The sequence below is a fragment of the Scleropages formosus genome, chromosome 19 (assembly GCF_900964775.1).
Source record: "Scleropages formosus chromosome 19, fSclFor1.1, whole genome shotgun sequence".
Classification (NCBI taxonomy): Eukaryota; Metazoa; Chordata; class Actinopteri; order Osteoglossiformes; family Osteoglossidae; genus Scleropages; species Scleropages formosus.
Genome location: NC_041824.1, coordinates 5,583,111 through 5,607,775, shown reverse-complemented (window position 1 = coordinate 5,607,775; position 24,665 = coordinate 5,583,111). Strand labels below are relative to the sequence as shown.

Here is a 24,665-nt window from a genome sequence, read left to right as displayed (position 1 = left end):
AAAGCAGAAAGAAGTCTGACTCACACATGAGTTCAAGTTTAGTTTACTGAAACATTTAAATGCTCCTATTTTTACTTATATTGAAAGCACACAATAATATTTAAAAAGTTTTTCGATAATTTGCGTTCATCCATGAAAATACAGATCAAAAATGTATCATTTTAATTAGAAAATGCACTACGTGACAACACGAATGTTTAAATCGTCAAATACAAAAAAAGGTTTTTTTACACAAAATTTTGTTGCAGTAAATTTGATCTATAAAACACTGAAACGTAAAACATTACAGAATTTATATAGCTGTGGATCAGCTCACTTTTCTGTGGGTGTTTATGTAGAGGACATGGGGCAAAGAAAAGGCTCTTTGTGCTTTGTCTGCAGCGCCGTGTGTTTGGACACTGAGTGTGTGTCCTGCTGGGCGTGTAGTGTGTGCCTGCGAAAAGTGCTCCTTCCATGACAGCACACAGTCGGAGTCGGAGCGAAGTCCCGCCAGCGCTCTGTCCCCCCTCTAAACACGTTATCAAAAGCTCTTTGCTTCGCCAGTTAATGCAAGCGTCCTCTATACCTTCTATATTCTACCGTAATTCAGACGTCACAGACCCGTAGGCACTGTATGTCAAATTAATGTCCTAATTTGAGTTTGTTTATCACACGAAACAAGTAAATGTAACGATTCCACGTTACTAAGGTTTCATTGAGTTAGTTAGCTGCTATTAATTATTTGACAGACATTACTATAAAAAATGTATATGAGGATTTCCATTCCATTGATTACAAAACGCAACAAGATTTTTCAAAGTCCTTAGTTATGTCGATTTTTGTGTCATGGCTTGTTGAAGTTTACTGATTACAAAAATACCACTAGTTCTTCTAGGATCGGTTTTAGTTTGACACTTTACAGCCAGTTGAAGATGCTACAAGGCACCAGAACATTCTAGAAAACATCAGATCCTAACTGGAACGCTCGGTGCTCGGAACCTGGTTTTTCGAAAAACTGACATATAGTACGAACTAACCGCAAAATTATGTTCAATTTAACAAAACTGAGTGGAAAATGTAAAAAAAAAAATCAAAATAACAAAAGTTCTGTTACATTGTGTTATCAGTTCTTTCTTTTTAGTCAATACAGGACACTCCCTACAGTACAGTACAGCATATACTGAGTCTGCTTACATCACCTGGGTGGCTTTCGAATAGTTAAATACGCGACTGAGGTTCTTTGACTCAGAAGTCAGATGATTAGTAACCCTGAATGTTGACTGAAACCAGCCTGCTTACTGAGGAGGAGACAAATGCCAGATCCTTGGTCTGAATCAACCAATGGAGTCCTTAAGAAGAAAACATTATTTTTAACACTGGGCTTGGATATACATTATATTTAGGTGTGGAAAGTGTAATTATTTCTATGATTTTGGCAGTAGAGCAACATAAAAATGTTAAATACAGATGCTCTTCTACTTACGATGGTTTGACTTACGATTTTCCAAAGCTACGATGGTACGATAGCGATACGCATTCGGTGGAATCCGTACTTTGAATTTTGGATTTCGATGTGTTCCCGTGCTTGCGATATGTGCTACGATACTCACTCCCAATGCTGGGCGATGGCAGAAAGCCGCAGCATCCACTCCACCACGCTCGCAGTCTCCGTAGCGATCGCCCCAATGAGTGTAAACAACTGATACTGTGTTGAAAATGTTTTTTATGTTGTGTTTTCGCATCCCACCATGTCTACTAAATGCCACGAGTGTCTCCTGCTTAAATTTGCCCAGCTGTAGGCTACGGTAAGTGTTCTGAGCACGGTTAAAGTAGGCCAGGCTATGATGTTCGGTAGGTGCGGTACTGTATTCCTTTTCGACTTATGATTTTTCGACTTAGCTGGGTTTATCAGAACATGACCCCGTTGTTAGTCGATGGGCATCTGTATTCATAGTCATGAAGACATGATCAATGTTACATTGAATAACAGTGAATTAACATATTAGGTGTTGTCTCAGATGGGAGGTGCGGTGGCGCAATGGTGCAGTGGGTTGGACCGGGGTTAGCTCTCCAGTGGGTCTGGGGTTCGAGTCCCGCTTGGGGTGCCTTGCGACGGACTGGCGTCCTATCCTGGGTGTGTCCCCTCCCCCTCCGGCCTTATGCCCTCTGTTGCCGGGTAGGCTCTGGTTCCCCGTGACCCTGTATGGGACAAGCAGTTCTAAAAATGTGTGTGTTGTCTCGTCTCTTCAAAACAATTGTAACATTCTTTCAGGTATAAAATAAAGTGTTTCTTATAATGAAATTATTCATGGGTTGTATACTCAAACCAGCCCATCTTATTATTTAGGGCCAGGGATTTTGAAAAGTTAACATTTAATGAGAAAAAGTGAAATAAGTGGTAAACTGTAACGCAGCCACTGAGTGGTAAGCACACGAAGGCCAGGATCAGGCACTTCAAAAAGCTATAGAGCGCTTTGTACATCTAAGGGGAAACAGCGGGCATTCCCCTGTTATATTTACCAGAATTTACTAAGCGCTGAGAAAGTGAATTCCCATGACATTTCCTCGTCCTCCAAAGCTGTCATGATGAATGATAAATACAGCTCTCTTCATAAATAACTGCTTGATGCAACTCCTTACACTTTTTTGATTTGTGATTCATATCATAATAGTGATACACTTTGAAACATTTGCATTACATCTTAAAGGCCCCAATAACATGTTTTGTACAGATTTGTGGACCTACCACCAACGTCATTTATATTTATTTATTTAGCAGACGCTTTTCTCCAAAGCAACTTCCAACTGGCTCTGTGTAGTGTTATCATCCCACACACCTTGTTCACCGTGGTGACTTACACTGCTAGATACATGACTTACACTGGGTCACTCATCCCTACATTAGTGGAACACACTCTCTCTGTCATTCACACACTATGGGTGAACCTGAACAGCATGTCTTTGGACTGTAGGAGGAAACCAGAGCACCCAGAGAAAACCCACACAGACACAGGGAGAGCATGCAAACTCCACACAGACTGAGCGGGGATCAAACCCATGTCCTTTCGCACCACCCAGGCACTGCGAGACATCAGCACTACTTGCTGTGCCACCGTGATACCGATCTATTAGAAATGAGGGGCTTGTTGCAAAGAAGACTCCAGGTCACAGTAAAATTGTTTCTGAAAAAACCTCATTTTGAAAAGGCGGTGGGGCGGGGGGGTACAATCTCTGGAGTTGATCCAATACTGGCACAATCACTGCACACGAAGAATTTACGAATGAACTCTTTTTCAGAGTGTGAAAACGCTGACGCCCTCGAGAAGCCATAAGCCAAAAAATGGCAGGAAGGATCTGTAAAATACACGATCGACAGTTGACCTGAATCGACCATTTTTTTGCGCTGTCATGTTAGTAAATATGATACATGAGCTTCACTTAAGGAGGGAAACGCACTATACAATTCACATTGGACTTGTAATTCAAATGTAATTGAAAATATTGAAATACTTATTGAACTCTGTGATTTAGTTGAATGTTTCCTTACATTTATTTAAAATTCAGGATGCTAAAGTAGATCTCACTGCTAATATGTGGGAGTTACTGGTTAATGGACAGCACATTGCAGCAGGACCACTGCAAGGTCACAGGTCTGGGTCACGGTTGCTTCTGTCCAGCGGAAGCCCGAGCTTCTTCACCTCATCTGCTTTTCGTTCTCCTGTTGAGCGTTTGTCACACGTGGCAGCGATCACGGAGGAAGCAGCAGCTGCCAGCTGTGTTGACTGCTTGCCAGTTGTCTTCCTTCATTTTTCACCCATGAGTGGACATTCCCCGAGACCCAGAGCGAGATCCACGCAGAAGAACTGTCTCAACAATCTCTTTGGACTACTCATTAGGGCATACCTCTTCTCCTACCTGCTCAGTGGTGCGAGCAGAAGGGCTACCGAGTGCGAACCGGTCCATTAACTTTCAAAACTCTATATACCAAGGCTCCTTTGGGTGTTTTACTGCATAAAATCATTCGCAGTAATTCCTGTATTTTGTTTGCATTGGGTTAGTGAAGTTTGACTGGGTTTCTATGTGCGTTGCAGGTGGATTCCATAAAGCTATAGGTGTCTGCGATGCACGAACACTAGATATTACCTGATAGCTTTTAAGAGGATCGTCAATGAAGCGCATATAAATATTTGATCATTTTTAATCCTGCGGTTTCTCGTCCATCCTCAAGGACAACTATAGAAAAGAGCGAAGGATTTCATCGTGACCCCGCATATTGTGCAGACCAAAGCAGCCTTGGATAAGTCAGAGCAGGGAGACATGGGAGAGGTTTTAATAATTTAGCACCTTAAGGGTTAAATGGGGAAAAAAAAATTGAATCACTTTAGAAAGCAGTAACCTTTGACTTTTGTCCAGAGGGAATTCCGGGTGGGTATTTTAGCTCCCATCTGACCTCTTGGCTAAAGCCTGGATCAGGGGTGTCTAACCGAGGTCCAGAGACCTGAATGTCTTGCTAGACTTTTAATTTGCATCTAAAGAACGACAAACAAAAAAAGCACGTGATGCGAGGACTTCGGGGAAATAACAGTTACCTACCGTACCACAGCTCATAGCAGATACACTAATTAATAAATAATATTTCATACAGGATGTACATCTCTTACGAACAGTCCAAGCAGGGATTTTCCCTAAAGGGTACTGTATATGCATTTATATTTACCATGATAACATTCAGTTAAAAAACCACTTAAAATATGATGCATTTCCTTTAAAAATATGACCAATTGGGCACCCTAGAAGAAGAGGGTTGACGGCAGCGTCAGACAGCAGGATGCTTCCTTGTGTTGTCTGGTCTCATATGCGTCGTGTGCCTTTTAACCTTTTATTCCTGTTTATTCAGTGCTGGCAATATGAAGATAAAACAATGTTTTGCGACGGTTTAATTACTGTTTAGTTCAGTAACGCTTCCTCGCCAGGTGCCGCACAGACACTATAAGCAGGAGTCGGCTGGACAGCCACTGGCAGACACTCGGAAATGATGGTTCCAGAAGCACAGGGGGCACTTTTCGCTGCAGTTTGAACAGCCGTACAACACAATCAATTAGCACTTGTTGGGTAAATCATGGTGAAAGTGCGCAGCGTATTTGTTGGAAAAGGAAAAGAGCCGAACCATTCAGCTCGTCCACCTGGAGGGTTTGTTTAGTTGTGGCCCCTGTGAGGACGGGTGATCAGGGGTCCGATGGAGCTCCTGGTGCTATGAGGGAAAGCGTTTCCCACCTGCCTTGTGGCTCAGAGCTTCTACATGGAGACACATGGTCCAGGAGGTTAGCTGATGAACCTGGGGGAGGGGGTCCTTCACCACTCTGTGTGTGTGTGTGTGTGTGTGTGTGTGCAAATAATACATTTGCCAGCTATTCCAGTCACCTATTTGTCACATATGGTCATTAATAATAAAGACTCATTCCTAAAAAATTTTCCTCAAATGCAAAATAATGTTACCCCTCAAGCTCTGCATCCTGTCTTTCAGTATTTGATCTTAGTTATTGTTAATATTCTTCATTTTATTATCATCATCTTTATATATATACTCCTATAAGCTACTCGTTTGTCTCTGCTATTTTCCCCTTTTAAAAACGATTTAGAAATACCTTTTTGCTATTGAACTTTCCCCATATGATGGGTGCTTCAGTCAGTGTGATATTATTTGGCTGAATCAGTTTTCAGATTTAGTGATTATAGTTATAATAGCTGCGTTACAGAGAAAAATTAAAGGAGCGCGACTCACACGAAAATCCTTCGCTTTACAGGTGGGGATCGACCGCGTGGCTCGTCCACCAGGTGGTCTTAGGTTCAAAACAGTCATATGCAGAGTAACCAGTTGTACTGGGTTTGGGCTCCAGAGAACATGGTCACAATGAGCTCTATGCTAAAGGGAGGAAGTTCGAAGCCCATCCGATGCAGAACCCCGTTAATGGCCCTCTTATATCTAATAAATAGGATATTGTCTATTTGCTTTTACTCATTTTACTGCAGTTTCTATTACATTGTGTCTTATGAATAGAGCGCTAGAGAAGAATAAAACTGTGGTACGGTGGCACAGCGGGTAGCGAACACCGCCTGACTCCACACGTTGGAACCAAGCTCAGCCTGTGAGGAGCGTGCATCTTCTCGCGGGTTTCTTCCAGGCGCTCCGGTTTCCTCCCACAGTCCAAAGCACTGATGACTGTTTTTTTGCCCCTAAATTGCCCCTAAAGGGTGTGTTATGTTGCCCTGCTCTGTGAATGACAGGGTTTACTGTGGTGTTGGTAACACTCTAAATCGTCTGGACAAAGGTATCAGACCCAATACTAGTTAATGATCAATATAAGTCGCTCTCGTGAAAAGCTCCTGAAAAAAGCAACTGGACCTCACACCCTCCTGTAACTCCTCTCCGTGTCGGGGCACCGGGGGAAAGAGCTCGTCTTTCACGGACACGGAGAGCGGAGAGGCGTCGCAGGAGCGATGGGAGGGTCCGGGGTTAAATTCCAGGGGCGGTGGTTTGCGCGCGCGGCTGTTCTTCTCCGCGCCACCGCGCTGCGATCGAGGCTCCGCCAGCAGCTCGGGGTGTCCACATCGGAACCGCGGGCCTCGAACCTATGGCTCAGTAGAGCGCGGGAGCTTCGCGAGGGACTGAGATTTGTCTGAGCGGAACTTTGCGCGACTGAGCCAGCCATGGAGGTGCGCCGGTGGTCCACGCGGGGGTCCACTCGGTGGGGGTGGACAAGGTGTCTCGTGGACCGCACTTTCGCATCACTCATCGTCGCTCTGACTCTCCTGCAGACGGTGGCCAGAGGTAAAGCGCGTCAAGGAAATAATTAAGAATCAGAATCAGAACGAGCTTTATTGCCAAGTATGTTCACACATACACACCAGGAATTTGTCTTGGTGACAGAAACTTCCACTCATAGAGGTTATGAATGGAGCATTAAAAAGAATATCACTGATGATGATTATGATGATGATGATGATGATGACGTCTTCCACTGGTTCTCCGCACATGCTCATCATGTGAGTGTTAATTTCAGAACCTCGCAGAGTGTGGTAAGTAGTACTGCTTGTAAACGGTAACTCACAGCCTGTGAGGTGGTTGACAATGAGGAGCAGAAGAAGCGAGAAGTTGCTCAGAAGATTAGAATTTTATTTGATGAGTTTGATAAACTTGCTGGTTCTTTTAGTTATTCGGCCACTTGTTGGACGCGGTGTTTTAAGAGAGGTTTTTTTCCATCGGTTAAACTCCCCTATGATACCCTTTTCACCCGGTTTGCACACCTCACGCGCACACACTTTCTGGGGGCCCTGCGGGGGGGGCTTTGTCTCCGCTGGTCCGTTAGGTGTGCGCGTGCATGGTGAGTGCGGTGGACTGTGCTCCTTCCTTGCACTACTGTACTCGGTTCCGCAGTCGCGGGACAGGTTTGCGTGTGACGTCACGCCCGGCCGGAGTGTCCGCTGTCCGCCGTGGGTGGCGCGTGAGGGGACGAGGGCGCGTGCTCTGGGAGCCGCATGTCGCCCCCCCGTCGCACCCCTTGACCTCAAAGTACTTTTGTAACGTTTAATATTCATACAGTTCATACTGAAATAGTGTTTCGGCTGCTTGTTGAAAACGTCTGAAAGAAACTTCTACCCTAGACAGCCAGTCCAAAAATACACCTTGGACCAAAATTACTCTATTTCAATTTTTTTGAGCGAAAAGGGCCTTCGTAAAGCCAGAAAGGTCAGTCTTCTAGCTCATGTGGAACGTAAAAATTACAGTATCCTAGTAAAGTTATAGCGTATTGCAAAGTTACAAAATTTCCCCGGGACGTTATTATTGTGTCCCTGAATGCTGGGGACGCGCTCTGCACGCACACACCCGCTTACGAACACAGTAAATGACGGGTCTGGTACATGTTCGTGTCCGCTTATTAATTTCCGTTCGCGTTCAACGCGCATGTGCATGAAGTGATACTGCTTTAATTATGCGGTACAATTAACAGGCGGTAAAGCAAATATAATTAGGGATTTAATCAATGCTTCGTAATACAGATATAATACAGGCAATGTTCTTTGTGATCGTAAAATAAATGTGTTTAATTACGTTTAATTAAAGAACGTGGGAGAATTGGCGGGTCTTTCTCCCTCGCGCCCGATTCACTAAGCTCAGAGCAGTCAGAAACGCGAAACGGTACTTTAGTTTATTTCGGTTAATTTAATCTTTTTCCCTGTTGACACAAAGCCACATATTAATTCTCTTTTTCGTGGGAGTTATTGCTATTTCCCAACAGTGCTGTCCTTTGTAATTGCTCGGTATTTTTTTGACAATCGTTTCCTTTGCACTTACCTGTTATCCGTGTGTCTTCAAGATCTTTCTGGAACAGAGGCCCAAGCATGTGGACTTAGACAATCACTAACGGAGCTTTCATCATAAATATTTAGTTATTTTGATGTTATGGTATTTTAGATCAGTCTAAGAAAATACTTAAGTGCTAAAAGCATGATTTTTATCAAGGCACTTTTTGGGGTAAACATAGTGTAAGCAAGCGGTAACTCCTACAGATTCTTCCTATATGAGACCTTTTTTCTCATAGATGATAATGTAGTTTCCTGCTCTTTTTGGTTTTCAATAACATCCATGTAAAGCTGGTAAAAAGCCATGTAGGAACCCTGCAAGCTGCTCTTCGTTCCAGTAGCGGAGTAAAGCGGAGACGTGTTTCCGGCCCTCAGGCCGATGGAGCTCCTGGATATGCATTCTTCCTGAAAACTCAATTTAAGACACACGACGGCCCTTCCTGCTGGGTGAAATAAGGGAAATTCTTTTTGGACACTTTCTTTCTGTACGTGTCTCTTTTGAATCAAAATAAGTATTTTTTCTCAGTTTTTTTTTTTTTTTTCTTTTTTGTCCTGCGCTCTACAATTGTATGAATGGTGTATTATTCTCTCTCTTTTATATACTATATAAATTATACATGGTTGTTCAGATGGGTTAATTCTATTGAAGTTTGGTCCTTTTTATGGCCTGCTGCTAGCTGGTGCGATTCGCAGCAGTGTGTCGCCGTGACTTCAGTGGTGAGAGAGAGACTCTGATGGAATGCTTTTTTTTTAGGGTCTCAGGGACCAGGAGGTGAAAAGGTCCTTAGTGTTTCCATCTGTGCTCTGCCACTAAATATGGTCCGTTAAAAGGAGATTGTAAATAATACATGCGTATTGTTATTTGTTACAGTAGTTATGAGTCTCTTCTTGCCCCCTTCACGACCGACTTACATGTTGGTGCAGGTGGTAATACATTCCGGAACATGCTGTTCTCTTTAATTTAGCATTTATTATTTTCTTGTTAAGATGACAGGTGTTAAATCAGATTTTTGGACTGTTTTCAGTGAAATGCTCCATGCAAATGAATCAAGGTTATGTTTTAGGTCTTGCTAATTTCCGTGTTGTGTGTGAATGAAATGCCAAGGCCTCTGCCCAGGCTCATCCCCTTCCTTTGCTTAAAGCAAACAGTTTCCCCTTCGCCGTGTCCTTCAGTCCTGGGAAGAGGAGCATCCCAGTTTGCAGAGAAGCCATTGTGATGCAATGCCTTCTCTTCAGACTCGCTGTGGACACGGTCTGCACATGCTTGTTTGGTGGCTTTAATTGATTTCGGACACGCATGGTTTTCCGAACTTTGCCGAGAGGGTGCGATGCCCCATCTGGACCCGTGTGTGGTCCGGAGATGCACGTTCTCAGGGTCACAAAGAGCTCCTTCCTTCCCCTCCGCAGCTCAGAGGCTCCACTAGTTTCTAGTTCCCATGCATAGAGAAGCACAAAGCCACACATGGATTTTGCACCATTTTTTGTTTCCCATAATCAACGCTCAGTTATATATTAGTTTACTGAGGTCCTTTCTTCACTTTGAGAGGTGACCAGTCCATGTGGTCATTCTCTGAGGGGAAGAGCGGTCCTACGACCCCACTGGCTTTCCGGCACAAAGGGCTTTCTTGTGGCAGAGGGAATAATGGACATAAGAAGCCTTTGCTTTTCAGGGATTTCAGGGGTCATGAATGCATTTCCAACTTGAGAATGTGGTTCTTCCAAAGCAGCTCCCACTCTGGCCCGCCACACAGATTAGGAGATGGCTGCTTAATTAAAGACTCGTCGCATTTTCTTGGTGACACATTTTTACGGTCACCTTAAGGGCTTTCTTAAGAAGAGTGTTTAGTTCCCATGTGCTACAGTGGTCAGATGCGCCACTGAGTCATCACCCTCATTGCAGCATTGATTTGAAACACGCTGTAAAGTATTATCTAATTGCCTTCAGCGTACTTTATCATTTAATTCTCAATAAGTTGCAAATACAGTAAATATTAAAATAATTATTTTCAATTTACAGAAGGGGGCTTGGTAGCGCAGCGGGTTTGGTCGGGTCCTGCTCTCTGACTAGTCTGGGTTTCAAGTCCAGTTTGGGGTGCCTTGTGAGGGACTGGCGTCCCGTCCTGGGTGTGTCCCCTCCCCCTCCAGCCCTGCACCCTGTGTTGCTGGGTTAGGCTCCGGCTCACCGCGAGCCCACTCGGGACAAGCGGCTTCAGCCAGTGTGTTTGTGTATGTACAGAGGCATGTTTCACTGTTACAGTAATAAAAAATCTGCAGTGCGATGCTTACAATGCATTGAAGTACATGAGCATTTTTACACCAATTTACAGTAGACAGTGTGGGTAAAGAACATGAATATAGAAGCTTTGCGTGCCAAACTAAACAGTCCTTTAAGAATTTTCAAGCCATTTTGCACAAGAAGAGGAGTGATGCACTTACTGTAGAATATTTGTTTTACTGTGTTAAATGTGCTTTCAGCAAGTTCTCACGGGGTGTCTGTAGTTAAAAGGTTTTTCATCTGCAAATCCCGTTAACATGTGCTCGTGGTCTGTGGCTTGTGGCGTATGTTTTAATTTCTGTGCTACTGGCGGGAACTCAAGACCTGACAGAAGGGTTTATTAACTGTACTATAGTACAGTTTGCATGTGTTCCTCATACTGTACATTGCAATTAATAGGTTACTTTAAAGAGGCCATTACTATAGTGGCTGTAAAACACTTTTCAAGCTCTTTTTACAGCACAGCTAATTAGAAAACTTTATGTGAGGTTAATTGTAAGGGTTAAAAAACTGGAAGATGTGAAGAAACAGCCTTTTTTTCAGTTAGTTGTTCCCACTTTAAAGGCATTTATGTAAATACATACTGTGTTTTTTTTTATGCTTATGCTGTACACGTTTCCTAGGCTGTGTGAATCTAACACACACACACACACACACACACACACACACACACTCACATATATACACACACACACACACACACAGGAGGGGCAGGCAGCCAATTGGCATTGGCTCCATGTTCTCTTCAGGCAGTGTTACTTTTCAAGTTTTGATCCTTTTGTTTGATTAATATTTTTCCCCACGCTTGTTTTAGTTGTGTATTGATGTAAGTATTAATGCTATTACATGCAAGTGTTCATTGGCAGGTTTCCCTGTACATTTTTTTCACTTGCTTTCTGTGGAGGAATATTGCAGTCTTCATTACATCATAATGAATTTGCAGGTTATGCTGGGCAAAAATAACTGAGATTTGGGCCCTTAGCCAATTCGCGTGTTCGTTTGCTTATATCTGTGCTGTCTTGTTGACTTTTAGAGCAAGGGAGTTTACTTTGATGAAACAATTTACCCATTTATACAGCTGGATGATTTTTACTAGAGTAATTCAGGGTAACAGGGGGTGCGGTGGCGCAGTGGGTTGGACCGCAGTCCTGCTCCCCGGTGGGTCTGGGGTTCAAGTCCTGCTTGGGGTGCCTTGCGGTGGACTGGCGTCCCGTCCTGGGTGTGTCCCCTTCCCCCTCCGGCCTTACGCCCTGTGTTACCGGGTAGGCTCCGGTTCCCCGTGACCCCGTAAGGGACAAGCGGTTCTGAAAATGTGTGTGTGTGTGTGTGTAATTCAGGGTAAGTACCTTGGAGGAGGTTAGATTCAAGGTCCTTCTGGGGGCAGCTCTAATCACTATGCCACTGCTTGCCCGAGAAGACTTTTGCAAAGCTCACCAAATATTTGCATTTAGTTGGTGTTTTTTCCCAAAACAGCTCATAGTTATTTACCCTTGTACACAGCTGGGGAGTTCTACTGGAGCACCTTATGGTAAGCATATTGCTTAAGGGTACTATAGGTAGGATTTGAACCTATGACCTTTGGGACAAAAGGTAGAAGTGCTAACCACTCTTCTGGCTGCCCCTAGAGCTGCTGCTTACCTTTCAATGTACTGGCATCCTGCCCAAGGTGCACCCTGCCTCACACCCTAAGGTTCATGTGGTAGGTAATGTGCATTGGACCAGCGGTTTTGGGTGGTTGGACTTTTAGATGTCACTTGGCAATCAAGTTTTTTTACCAAGCTCAAGAGGTACACAAGTGGTAAATAGTATAAAACATGCATATCAGTGGAACCACTGACCAAGATTTCCTGTAGACCATTTGAATTTTGTTGAGTTTCAAAACCAGTGGCGAGTTTCCTCTGCTGGATTATGCATTTCATTTTTAATGGCTGTTTGCTAAAGGTTAACCAGCACTGCAGTTGGCCAGACCCTAATGAAAACTTGAGTTTTTTCATAACCACCTTCATTCGAAAAGTGTTACTTCATCCACGTGATACTTTTCCAGTGTTTAACATTGTATCGTATTTCTCAGGTAAGACGTGTATTCATTTGAAAACGGAACGGTAGTTTTGAAATATATAAGATTTAAGATGACCTCTGTACTGTTCTTTAAAAGTGTTAGATGAAAATCTGTAGTGCAATTTATTTATTTTTTTTTTTAGATGTAACATGAAGTTTACTTTGTGTTTCCACAGCTGAACCGGTCGATGTGCTTAAAGCTTTAGAATTTCATAGTTCTCCCGAAGGAGTGAGTACAACGTCAGGGTTTTGCACCAACAGAAGAGCATCACCTCCAGACACAGCCTACAGGGTGGAGAAGGCAGCTGAGATCAGCGCCCCGACCAAGCAGCTCTTTCCAGGCAAGACGACATCATCCTCATCTCATTTGCTATAAGGACAACATTTGTTTGTTTATTTGCTTCCCCATTTATTTGGTATTTCAACACCGATTTTAAGTGCTACAGTCTCTTTTTCTGTAATATTTTAATAGTTCATAGCTGCAGCTCCAAACTCTAAAATGGGCAAGAAATGTAGAGTACGAAAGTGTAATTTTCCCCTTTTTTCTTTCGTGGTCCTCTAAGACTGCCTTGAGTTATGAGTTTGGGTAAATACTGTGTATCACCCAGGTTAGGGGTTAAAAAAGCAAGATATGTGTTCTTAGAAAATACATGGAGCAGTTAGAGGAGAGAATGCCGGTGGTGTTTCTGCAATTGGTGGCAGTGCACTGTACTTCTTTGGGCTTAATATGTCGCCCCTCTATTGATGGGTAACGTGGACCACTGATCATAAGGTGTGAATGTAGTTTTCATTTTATAAGTTGTTCTTATAACAGCAGTGCAGTGGAAAAGCATTATTGGCTTAGTCGTGTAATTATTGCCCGTTTTATAATATAACATTTGATATTTTTTTCCTCCCTTTTGTTGGCTGAGCGATGTACCATCGACTGAAATTATGTTTCCTAAAGGACCTTTGTCTTAGAGCTCAAGCTTTACAAGATTTCTACTAAAAATGTCAGACATGAAAGAACCGATGAGAGCACAATTTTATGCATTTTATGCATAATACTACAAGTGGTTTAACGTTTATTTCTGCAAACAAGAATTTTTGCTCCATTGCTGACAGCTTTACCAAAGTCCGGTTCCAGCTGCTTACCCAGCAGTTCCAGCTGAAACTGTTTCGGTCCCATTCCAACAGGAGTTTTCCCCAAAGATTTTTCCATCCTCATGACCATCCGGCCCAAGGCAGGGATTCAGTCCTTCCTGCTCTCCATCTACAACAAACAAGGCGTCCAGCAGCTGGGTGTTGAGGTTGGCCGGTCCCCTGTGTTCTTGTATGAGGATCAGCATGGAAAGCCCACACCTGAGGACTACCCCCTGTTTCGCACCCTCAACCTCGCTGACGGACAGTAAGTGAAGGCAGCCTGTTCGTGGTACACTTCCCCCCTCTCGGGTAACTTGTGAGTAAAATGTTGGCGACCCATCGCACTGTAGTTTTTAATTCTGCCCCATTTCCTGTCTCTTCCGTACACTTTTCAGGACAACTGGTAATGTAGTGGTTAGAGCTGCTGCCTTGGGCTCCAAGGATTGCTCAAATCTCACCTCTGGCTGTAGTACCCTTGAGCAAAGAACTTACCCTAAATTCCTCTAGTTAAATTACCCAACTGGAAAAATGGGTAAATGACTGTAAGTAGATTAACATTGTAAGTTGCGTTGGAGAAAAGTATCAGTGCAGTTTTCATTAGTGTCACTTAAGGTGTAAATGTTCATGCACCATAACTTTATGATCATGCCCTGATAAACCTTTACAAAGCCGCTACTCCTGTAATGTACGTAAAAGTTTGTGTATCTCAAAAAAAATCTAGGAAGGTGATCGGGAATCATCTATTCTGAGTTTTATGCAGCTACTCATGTGATGAACGTTGGTTCATATGGTGGAAAGAAACAAACTAACTGCACTTAAGAATCACACGTCTGCATCTAAGTGTCTCTTTCTGCTCATGTAATGAACACATTGTATTTTCTATGAGATTTACATTGCTTTGGAGAAAAGCGTCTGCTAAATGAATACATGTAAATGTAAGTTTACATTTATTCATTTACCTGATGCGTTTCTCCAAAGTAACTTACCATGTTAAGGTTACAAATACAGTTATAAGCGTATAATAGTTTTACCCATTTATATTTCTGGGTGGTTTTTTCCTGGAACAGCTAAGGGTAAGTACCTTACTCAAGGGTACTACAATCCTGCAACCTTTGGATCCAAAGACAGTGACTCTAACTACTGCGCTTACCAGCTGTCCCACTGAATGAATACATGTAAACACTTCATGCCTTTTTTGGGAAGTTTAAACGCTGCTTAGTGGAGAAGAACTTCTGCCCAAAGCATCCAAGCAAGGTAGTCTTTGTTAGGTGATATCCAGATGCTCCAGACAGAGGTCCAACTGAAGCGCCGCCATGATGCAACACATGGAGTGTTTGGCTCTTTTATTGTACACGGGGCGGGGGGGGCAGGGTTATCCTAGTCTTGGTCATTAACTTCAAATGTTCATCCGCTCAGACTCCATCATGCAGAGAGGCTTTTGTCCTTCAGCAGCTGAAGGGTAATCTTATACACCTAGACACCAGCGAAGAAGGCTGTAGCATGGCCGTGGAACGCAGCCGACCGCATCGCATGCCCACGGCACATGCCCAGGACTGAGGCCTTCTGTCCGAAACAGTAATGAGCTAATTAGAGGATTTTGTTGCTGTTGTTCTCTGGCTGAGGTCCAGCACGGGGCCCTGGCTGAGGTCTTGCTGGGCTCTCCTGTGGTTTCCGGTGCCGTGTCCAGCTTGTAAACTGCATAAGCTTCTGCGCTCAGAGTCGTGGGCCATGTCGTCTGCTGTTGTTGTTATTTGTTTTGGCTCAGATACGACAGGGTGCTCCTAACTTCTGGAAGTTAGTGAAGACCCTGTGTGTAGTAACCACAAACAAATTAACACATTGCTGTTTATTTACAGCAGGGAGGGAGTGGTGGCGCAGCGGGTTTGGCCAGGTCATTCTTTCTGGTGGGTATGGGGTTCAAGTCTCGCTTGAGGTGCCTTGCAACAGACTGGCATTCCATCCTGGGTGTGTCCCCTCCCTCTCCAGCCCTGTGCTGCGAAGTTAGGCTCCAGTTCCCCTCGACCCTGCTTGGGACAAGAAATTGCAGTCAATGTGTGTGTATTTACAGTATTTATTGTTCATATGTAGAGTATATGATGTGATTAAAAGTTTAATTCAGTTCAATAAGTAAAATAGTCTCCAGTAAGTTCATCTAAAGTCAGGTAATGGACTTAGGAGGAGTTTAATTTTTCTGCATATTACAACTGTTTCAGAATAAACAGCATCTACATTTAACTAATACTTTTCCGCTAATCAAATTACACTGTTAAGGTACTTGTGATTATTTACATGTTTGTGGCGCTAGATAAGTGTACTGGAACAATTTAGGGTAAGTACCTTGCTCAAGAGCAACACAGCTGGAGGTGGGATTTAAATCTTTCAGTCCAAGGGTAGCAGCCCTTACCACTGTGCTACCAACTCTCTGAGCTAGATGAAAGAAGAGAGTCCTCACAGATCATTGATTAGGTTATACTGAATAATTTTATCCAATCTTAAACTGTCATTTTGTCATCTTCATATGATGAATGTTTCACCCTGTACTCATGCCATTCATTGCTGTAATAGAAAATGCAATACTATTACTATTAATCAATCAATCAATCAATCAATCAATCAATGGTTTATTTATCAAATGCACAACAATACAGCGTACAGCAGTGGTTGCTGGCAATGAAATGTCTTTTTCTGCAAGCTTGTGGTGGGGGATTAAAAAAGTAACAACCTATGTTACGATTACAAATAAGTTAAAAACATTTAGAAAATACAACACAATAGCAATTGGGTAACACTAATAACTCTCTCTCTCACACACACACACACACACACACACACACACACAGTCTGAAGCCGCTTAGCCAAGCAGGGTCATGGCAAACTGGAGCCTAACCCGGCAACACAGGGCGTATGGCTGGAGGGGGAGGGGACACACCCAGGACAGGACACCAGTCCATCGCAGGGCACCCCAAGCGGGACACGAACCCCCAACCCAGTGGAGAGCAGGACCTGATCAAACCCACTGCACCACTGTATTCCCACACTAGTAACTGTTAAGTAAAAATATTCACTATAAACTATAACTATAAACTATTACTTTGCTTTACTAGCATTTACTCTTGAGGTTCACTTCCCCAGAACTTTTTAAGTGTTTTCAAGGTACCAGTTATAACAGCCAGTTCTGTGTTGTTGTTGAATAGGAAATAAACCTATAAGACTTTGTCCTGGCAAACATGACCATTTTTTTAGCTGCAGAAATTCCCTAATTGCCTACTGTAAAAGAGTTTGGTTAAAGGTTAAGTGCTGGGGTCTCAGGGTTCACCACTTTAGGGGTTTCAGTGCAATTCATTCCTGCCAAACAAAGTGAAGTGTCTCAGTCCATGCTGGAATGTTCCTTTTTTTACCGCATTTCTGTGTCCTTGCTTGTCTTTGCTCCTGTCGCACAATCTGGGCAATGTGCACTGGCCCTGTCATGCAGAGTAACCCAGAGGGATTTAGGGATCGCTGTGTTTAATGAGTTTAAGCCAGTGCTACGAGGGCTCGACTGCAGACGCAGGAATGAATCGCGTCACTGCTTGGAATTTGGTTTTCTAAGCCCTGTTCTGCTTGGCTTGGAAGGTGTTGCTCGCACCTTTGTTAACTCTGCTCGAGAGCTGCACTCTCTCCCCTCACCCACTCCGCCTTTCCTGAACAGGTGGCATCGGGTGGCCATCGCCGTCCACAAGAAGAAGGTCACCATCTCCGTGGACTGCAAACAAAAAATCACCAAGTCACTGAAAAGGAGTGACGCTGCCACCATCGACACAGACGGCATCACCGTGTTTGGGACCAGGATTCTAGACGAGGAGGTCTTTGAGGTAACAGGAAATGACGTTGACCGGCTTGCTTTGGACAGAATAATAATACTAAAAAGACATTTAGCTGACACTTTTCTACAAAGCAGTTTGCATTGATTTACCCATTTATACAGCTGGGTAATTCTACTGGGGTAATTTAGGGTAAGTACCTTACTCAAGGGTACTACAACTGGAGATAGGTTCAAAAGTAGCAGCTCTAACCACGACGCTACTAGCGGTCCCTAATGATAGTGATGGATGTGTGGAATGTGGGGATGAAGTCTGGGTGTCACAGTCAGGGACGGGAGGCAGGAGGTAGGTGGTTCGGACCCAAGCGCGGGTGAGGTCATCCTGGATCCAGTCAAACAGACAGAGGCAGACAAAATCGGTGGTCAGGGACAGGCGTCGGTCGATCGAGGTGCAAACGTTGTTTAGAGGGCAAGACTGTACTCAGGACAAAGGGAAGCAAGCGGAGGTTGAAAGCCAGGTAGACACGAGAATGAGGAACAGGGTGCGAGGGATGAAACGCTGAATTTGCAAGCAAGGGCACTGCAAGATTCTGCAATCTTGTGCCGGGACGCTGCTGCTTTTATCCCTGGCCTTGTGGGTGTGACACTGGGTTTCTGGTGGTCACTGCTGGCCTGCTTTACAAACCGTGTTTTGATTTTATACCAACTGGGTATCACGGGTGCACATTACCACACCGTAATCAGAGCTCCTTTGGAGAACCGGGGCATGAGCTGTGCATGGGCATCATTATTTATTTCATTTCCTATGTCTTCTCCAGACTTCATTACTACAAGTATGGTACCACTTTATATGTTTAAGAGTTCTTACTCAGCGAGCTCAGAGTCACAAGCGATCCCCATTTTAGGAGATTTACAGATATCCCGCAATTTATGTGTGGTTTGGGAATCAGCACATTTAATGCAGCCTTATTGTGAGCTGAAAGGATGGCAAATAAGTATGGAGGATTTACAGCACGTTCACTGGTGGGGTGACTTGGCCGATGGTGACACATGAAGGCTTTTTGTACAAAAAATAAAACAGCATGAGGTGGCAGTTCCATGATTTGTAAATTAGCTTTGATATCGGGTATGACACAATAGGGACAGCTGATAGCATAGTGGTTAGAGCCAGAGGTTGCAGGTTTGAATCTCACCTCCTGCTGTAGTGCCCTTGAGCAAGGTACTTAGCCTAAATTACTCTAGTAAAATTACCCAGCTATATAAATGGGTAAATAATTGTAAGTCGCTTTGGAGAAAAGCATCAACTAAATGAATAAATGTAAATATGTGTTTTAATTTCTTGGAAAGGCAAGTAAATGGTCATTACTTATATTGAAATAATGTATAATTCACCCTGCCTTGGCTAAGCGGTTAAGGAAAGCGAGTGAGTGATGTATTGTGTCCTCTCTCTCATGTCACTTGACCTGTTGACACTGAAAAACACCCTTTTACATGAGCTTTGAAACAAAATAAAATGGCCACGTGACATTAAAGTGCAAAACAATTTGTCGCGATAAACGAGGATGCACAGGTGACCCCTTCTGACAGTTAAACTGTAGTTATGAAGGAAATGTTTCAGCAAAGTGTAGGAAAATGTATGGCGAGAAAGAAGCACCAATTTATACAACAGTAATGAGCAGCGCAGTAAATTAGTGTAATAATGCACTAGTTATATCCCTGAAAATCAAACTCATCCCAACTGCCTGTATTGTTGTGTATTTATTCATCCATCCATCCATCCATCTTCCTCCGCTTTTATCCGGGGCCGGGTCGCGGGGGCAGCAGTCCGAGCAGAGTACTCCAGACCTCCCTCTCCCCGCACACCTCCTCCAGTTCCTCTGGGGGAACCCCAAGGCGTTCCCAGGCCAGCCGGGAGACATAGTCTCTCCAACGTGTCCTGGGTCTGCCCCGAGGCCTCCTCCCAGTGGGACAAGCCCGGAGCACCTCCCCAGGGAGGCGTCCAGGAGGCATCCGGAACAGATGCCCGAGCCACCTCAACTGGCTCCTCTCGATGCGGAGGAGCAGCGGCTCTACTCCGAGCTCCTCCCGGGTGACTGAGCTCCTCACCCTATCCCTAAGGGTGCGCCCAGCCACTCTGCGGAGGAAACTCATTTCTGCCGCTTGTATCCGCGATCTCATTCTTTCGGTCATGATCCAGAGTTCATGACCATAGGTGAGGGTAGGAACGTAGATCGACCGGTAAATTGAGAGCTTCGCCTTACGACTCAGCTCCCTCTTCACCACAACAGACCGGTACAATGACCGCATTACTGCAGACGCCGCACCGATCCGTCTGTCGACCTGCCGCTCCATTTTTCCCTCACTCGTGAACAAGACCCCAAGATACTTAAACTCCTCCACTTGAGGGAGCAACTCCCCCCTAACCCGGAGGGAGCAATCCACCTTTTTCCGACTGAGAACCATGGCCTCGGATTTGGAGGTGCTGATTCTCATCCCCGCCGCTTCGCACTCGGCTGCAAACCTCCCCAGTGCACGCTGCAAGTCTTGACTTGATGAAGCCAACAGGACCACATCGTCCGCAAAAAGCAGAGACGAGATCTCGCGGCCACCAAAACAGACACCCTCCGTTCCCTGACTGCGCCTAGAAATTCTGTCCATAAAAATAATGAACAGAATCGGTGACAAAGGGCAGCCCTGGCGGAGTCCAACATGCACCGGGAACAGGTCTGACTTACTGCCGGCAATGCGAACCAAGCTCCTGCTCCGGTCATACAGGGAACGAACAGCCCGTAGCAACGAGCCCCGAACCCCATAATCCCGAAGCACCCCCCACAGGATGCCACGAGGGACACGGTCGAATGCCTTCTCCAGGTCCACAAAACACATATGGACTGGTTGGGCAAACTCCCACGAACCCTCCAACACCCTAGTGAGGGTATAGAGCTGGTCCAGTGTTCCACGGCCAGGGCGAAAACCGCATTGCTCCTCCTGAATCCGAGGTTCGACTATCGGTCAGATTCTCCTTTCCAGTACCCTGGCATAGACTTTCCCAGGGAGGCTAAGGAGTGTGATCCCCCTGTAGTTGGAACACAATCTCCGGTCCCCCTTCTTAAAAAGAGGGACCACCACCCCGGTCTGCCAGTCCAGAGGCACCGTTCCCGAACTCCACGCGATGCTGCAGAGGCGTGTCAGCCAAGACAGCCCCACAACATCCAGAGACTTGAGAAACTCGGGGCGGATCTCATCCACCCCCGGAGCCTTGCCACCGAGGAGTTTTTTGACTACCTCAGCAACTTCAGCCAGGGTAATGGACGAGTCCCCCTCCGAGTCCCCAGCCTCAGCTTCCTCTACGGAAGGCGTGTCGGAGGGATTGAGGAGATCCTCAAAGTACTCCTTCCACCGCCCGAGAACATCCTCAGCTGAGGTCAGCAGCGCACCACTTCCACTGTAAACAGTGTTCGTGGAACACCGCTTCCCCCCTCTGAGTCGCCGGACGGTTTGCCAGAATCTCTTTGAGGCCGACCGAAAGTCTTCCTCCATGGCCTCACCGAACTCCTCCCAAGCCCGAGTTTTTGCCGCGGCGACTGCCAGAGCCGCGCTCCGTTTGGCCCGTCGGTACCTGTCAGCTGCTTCAGGAGTCCCATGAGCCAGCCAGGCCCGATAGAACTCCTTCTTCAGCTTGACGGCATCCCTTACTTCCGGTGTCCACCACCGTGTTCGGGGATTGCCGCCGCGACAGGCACCGGAGACCTTATGGCCGCAGCTCCGAACAGCCGCACCGACAATGGAGGAGCGGAACATAGTCCATTCAGACTCAATGTCCCCCACCTCCCTCGGGACCTGGTTGAAGCTCTGTCGGAGGTGGGAGTTGAAGACCTCTCTGACAGGGGCCTCCGCCAAACGTTCCCAACAGACCCTCACTATACGTTTGGGCCTGCCAGGTCTGTCCAGCTTTTTCCCCCGCCATCGAATCCAACTCACCACCAGGTGGTGATCAGTTGACAGCTCAGCCCCTCTCTTCACCCGAGTGTCCAAGACATATGGCCGAAGGTCAGAAGAAACGACTACAAAGTCGATCATCGACCTCCGACCTAGGGTGTCCTGGTGCCAAGTGCACTGGTGGACACCCTTATGCATGAACATGGTGTTCGTTATGGATAAACCGCGACTAGCACAGAAATCCAATAACAACTCACCGCTCGGGTTCAGATCAGGGAGGCCGTTCCTCCCAATCACGCCCCTCCAGGTATCACTGTCGCTGCCCACGTGGGCGTTAAAGTCCCCCAGTAGAACGACAGAGTCCCCAGTGGGAGCGCTTTCCAGCACGCCCCCCAGGGACTCTAAAAAGGCCGGGTACTCTACACTGCCACTAGGCGCATAAGCACAAACGACAGTGAGAGACCGTTCCCTGACCCGAAGGCGTAGGGAGATGACCCTCTCATTCACCGGGGTAGACTCCAACACATGGCGGCTGAACTGGGGGGCTATTAATAAGCCCACACCAGCCCGCCGCCTCTCACCTTGGGCAACGCCAGAATAGTGGAGAGTCCACCCTCGATCGAGTAGAGTGGTTCCAGAACCCAAGCTGTGAGTGGAAGTGAGCCCGACTATATCTAGACGGTATCTCTCAACTTCCCACACCAGCTCAGGCTCCTTCCCCGCCAGTGAGGTGACATTCCAAGTCCCAAAAACCAGAGTTGGCGCCCGAGGTTTGGGTCGGCCGGGCACTCGGCCCCGACCACCGCCCAAATCACAACGCACCGGCCCCTTATGGTTTCTCCGGCAGGTGGTGAGCCCACCGAAGAGCGGCTCCACGTTGTGGCTTCGGGCTGAGCCCGGCCAGGCCCCGTGGGCATAGACCTGGCCACCAGGCGCTCGCATGCGAGCCCCCCCCCCAGGCCTGGCTCCAGGGTGGGGCCCCGGTGACCCCATACCGGGCGGGGTAAACGGACGCCTTGATTTTTTTGTCATAAGGGGTTTTTGAAGGGTGTATTTATTCTTTAGCTTTTATTTTGGGTTTTCCGGCTAATTTACGTGCTGCATTCATTGATTGGAAATTCTTTAAACTGCACGTACAGAGGTGTGTAATAGGCAATGAAAAATCTGGGACAATAAGAAACGCTGCAGTGTGTTTGCCCCCGGGCTCAGCGAGGTCTCCAATCACTGAAGCTGCTTGAAAGCGATCAAATTTTCGCAGATTTCCAACCTCTACAAGGGAGTGTGTGTTGTTAACACATCTTTAGGACACTGGCGTTTCGAACATCAGCAGCAGACGAGCTGTTCTACACTGGAATCTACCCATAGCACCACGTTTTACACTGCTGAGCATCCATTTCCTCGTCGCCTCTACTACTTCTTGAGTCCGAGTTTCCATTTATTAATTTAGCTGATGCTTTTTTCCCCAAAAACTCTTAAGGTCACTGCAGTTATTTACTCATTTATACAGCTGGGTAATTTTCACTGTAACAGTTTTAAGGTAAGTACCTTGCTGATGGGTACTAGAGCCAAAGGTGGGAATCAAACCTGTGACCTTCTGGTCAAAGGGATGGATTAGCACTAACCACTATGCCACCAGTTGTCCTTACTCTAGATTCTTACTTATAGCTAAATATCAGTGGAATCACACACACACACACACACACACACTTTCTGAAGCGCTTGTCCCATATGGGGTCACGGGGAACCAGAGCCTACCCAGCAACACAGGGTATAAGGCCAGAGGGGGAGGGGACACACCCAGGACGGGACACCAGTCCATCGCAAGGCACCCCAAGCAGGACTCAAACCCTAGACCCACTGGAGAGCAGGACCCGGTCCAACCCTCTGCGCCACTGTGCCACCACACCCCCCTTGATCGGTGGAATCATCATTTTCTAACATCACGACGGTAACAATTTATGTTATCGTTGCTTATCTTTACATTATTAGTCACAGATGTATCAGTGTTACAGACAAAAAAAGAACAGTTTTTCAATGCTAAGTGAGAATTTCTAGAAAAAACAGCACTTTTTTCTGTTTCTCAAATTGTAAATATGCTTTTTTGCTGCATCAGTACTCAAGAGTGTTTCTTACACCATAAACTGTGCTGTGAAACAACAGCGCCTTATACTGAAAATTAAAAGTTCACTAAGTACAGAAAAACTACTTTCCATTTATTATAGGCTGAGAATTTAGATGAAATGAAAAAGAGCGGTTAAAAAAAAAAAGTGGTATCACTCAGAAAGCACCAAATTACTGTTTCAATGCTTCCCAGATGCTTTTGCTTGTGTCATGTTTGTTTCCAACATGAGCATTTTTCACATGACACAGGCATCGCATTTTATGTGCCACTTTAATGCTGGCAGGCGCATTTCGTGTTTCGTCACCTCGCAAATCAGAACACTTATCATTGACAGCAATTTTGGAAAACATCTGTTCTGCATTTTGAGACAGTCAGCAGTCATTTTAAAATTAAAACAGCACTTCAAAGTCATAATTTTTAATTAACGGTCCTTTCTAACTGTCTTTTGTTTGTGAGAGCATGTTTTTTTTGTGAAATCTTGAAAGGAACTCCAACATTTATAAATAAATTTTTTTCTAAAATTTATGAACATAAGCAAAGTATTAATATAATTTTCTCTTTATTGTAAGTCTTTCTTTTACTTCTTGCCAGCACAAGGACCAAGAAACAAGAACATTTATATTTATGGAAAATAAATTAATGCCTTCTACTTATGTGTTAATATTTGGGAAATATTTTCCAAGTGCAGCCCTTCAGTTGCGCTACAGGTAGTAATCGTACAACATTTTTTAAATTTAAGGTTTCTGTGGCTTTGAAAAGGTTAAGAAATTGCCAGTAAAACAAATTACAAAGTCAGAATTTGCATATTCCTTATATAAACACGCAGCAGGATCGGCCTTCCTTCTCCTTCCGTCTTTGTGTGGCTGTTAGGAGCCACTCTGGTTCCTTTAGTTTTTACAAACATTTCTCAGAATATGACCGTAAATATCAGCATAGCTTTGAAAATGGTTATCAATGGATATTTTGTATCTTGAGCCACGTAAAAATTTAAAATGAATCCGATCAGATGT

General features: G+C 45.1%; 1 protein-coding gene across 4 annotated transcripts in view; it reads left to right on the top strand.

Annotated features, from left to right (window-relative positions):
• Positions 1-6,514: 6,514 nt before the first annotated feature.
• The window catches only part of col11a1a (collagen, type XI, alpha 1a), an 87,805-nt gene continuing 69,654 nt past the window's right edge, over positions 6,515-24,665 (top strand). For 3 of the 4 annotated variants that reach the window (XM_018741311.2, XM_018741312.2, XM_018741310.2), the window contains exons 1-4: positions 6,515-6,808; positions 12,850-13,014; positions 13,850-14,060; positions 17,484-17,646. In XM_018741311.2, the coding sequence (XP_018596827.2) occupies positions 6,688-6,808; positions 12,850-13,014; positions 13,850-14,060; positions 17,484-17,646 (660 nt within the window). In that variant the 5' untranslated portion in view covers positions 6,515-6,687. Of the gene's footprint in view, positions 6,809-12,849; positions 13,015-13,849; positions 14,061-17,483; positions 17,647-24,665 lie in introns of those variants that run through there. The other variant, XM_018741314.2, reaches the window with a different exon arrangement.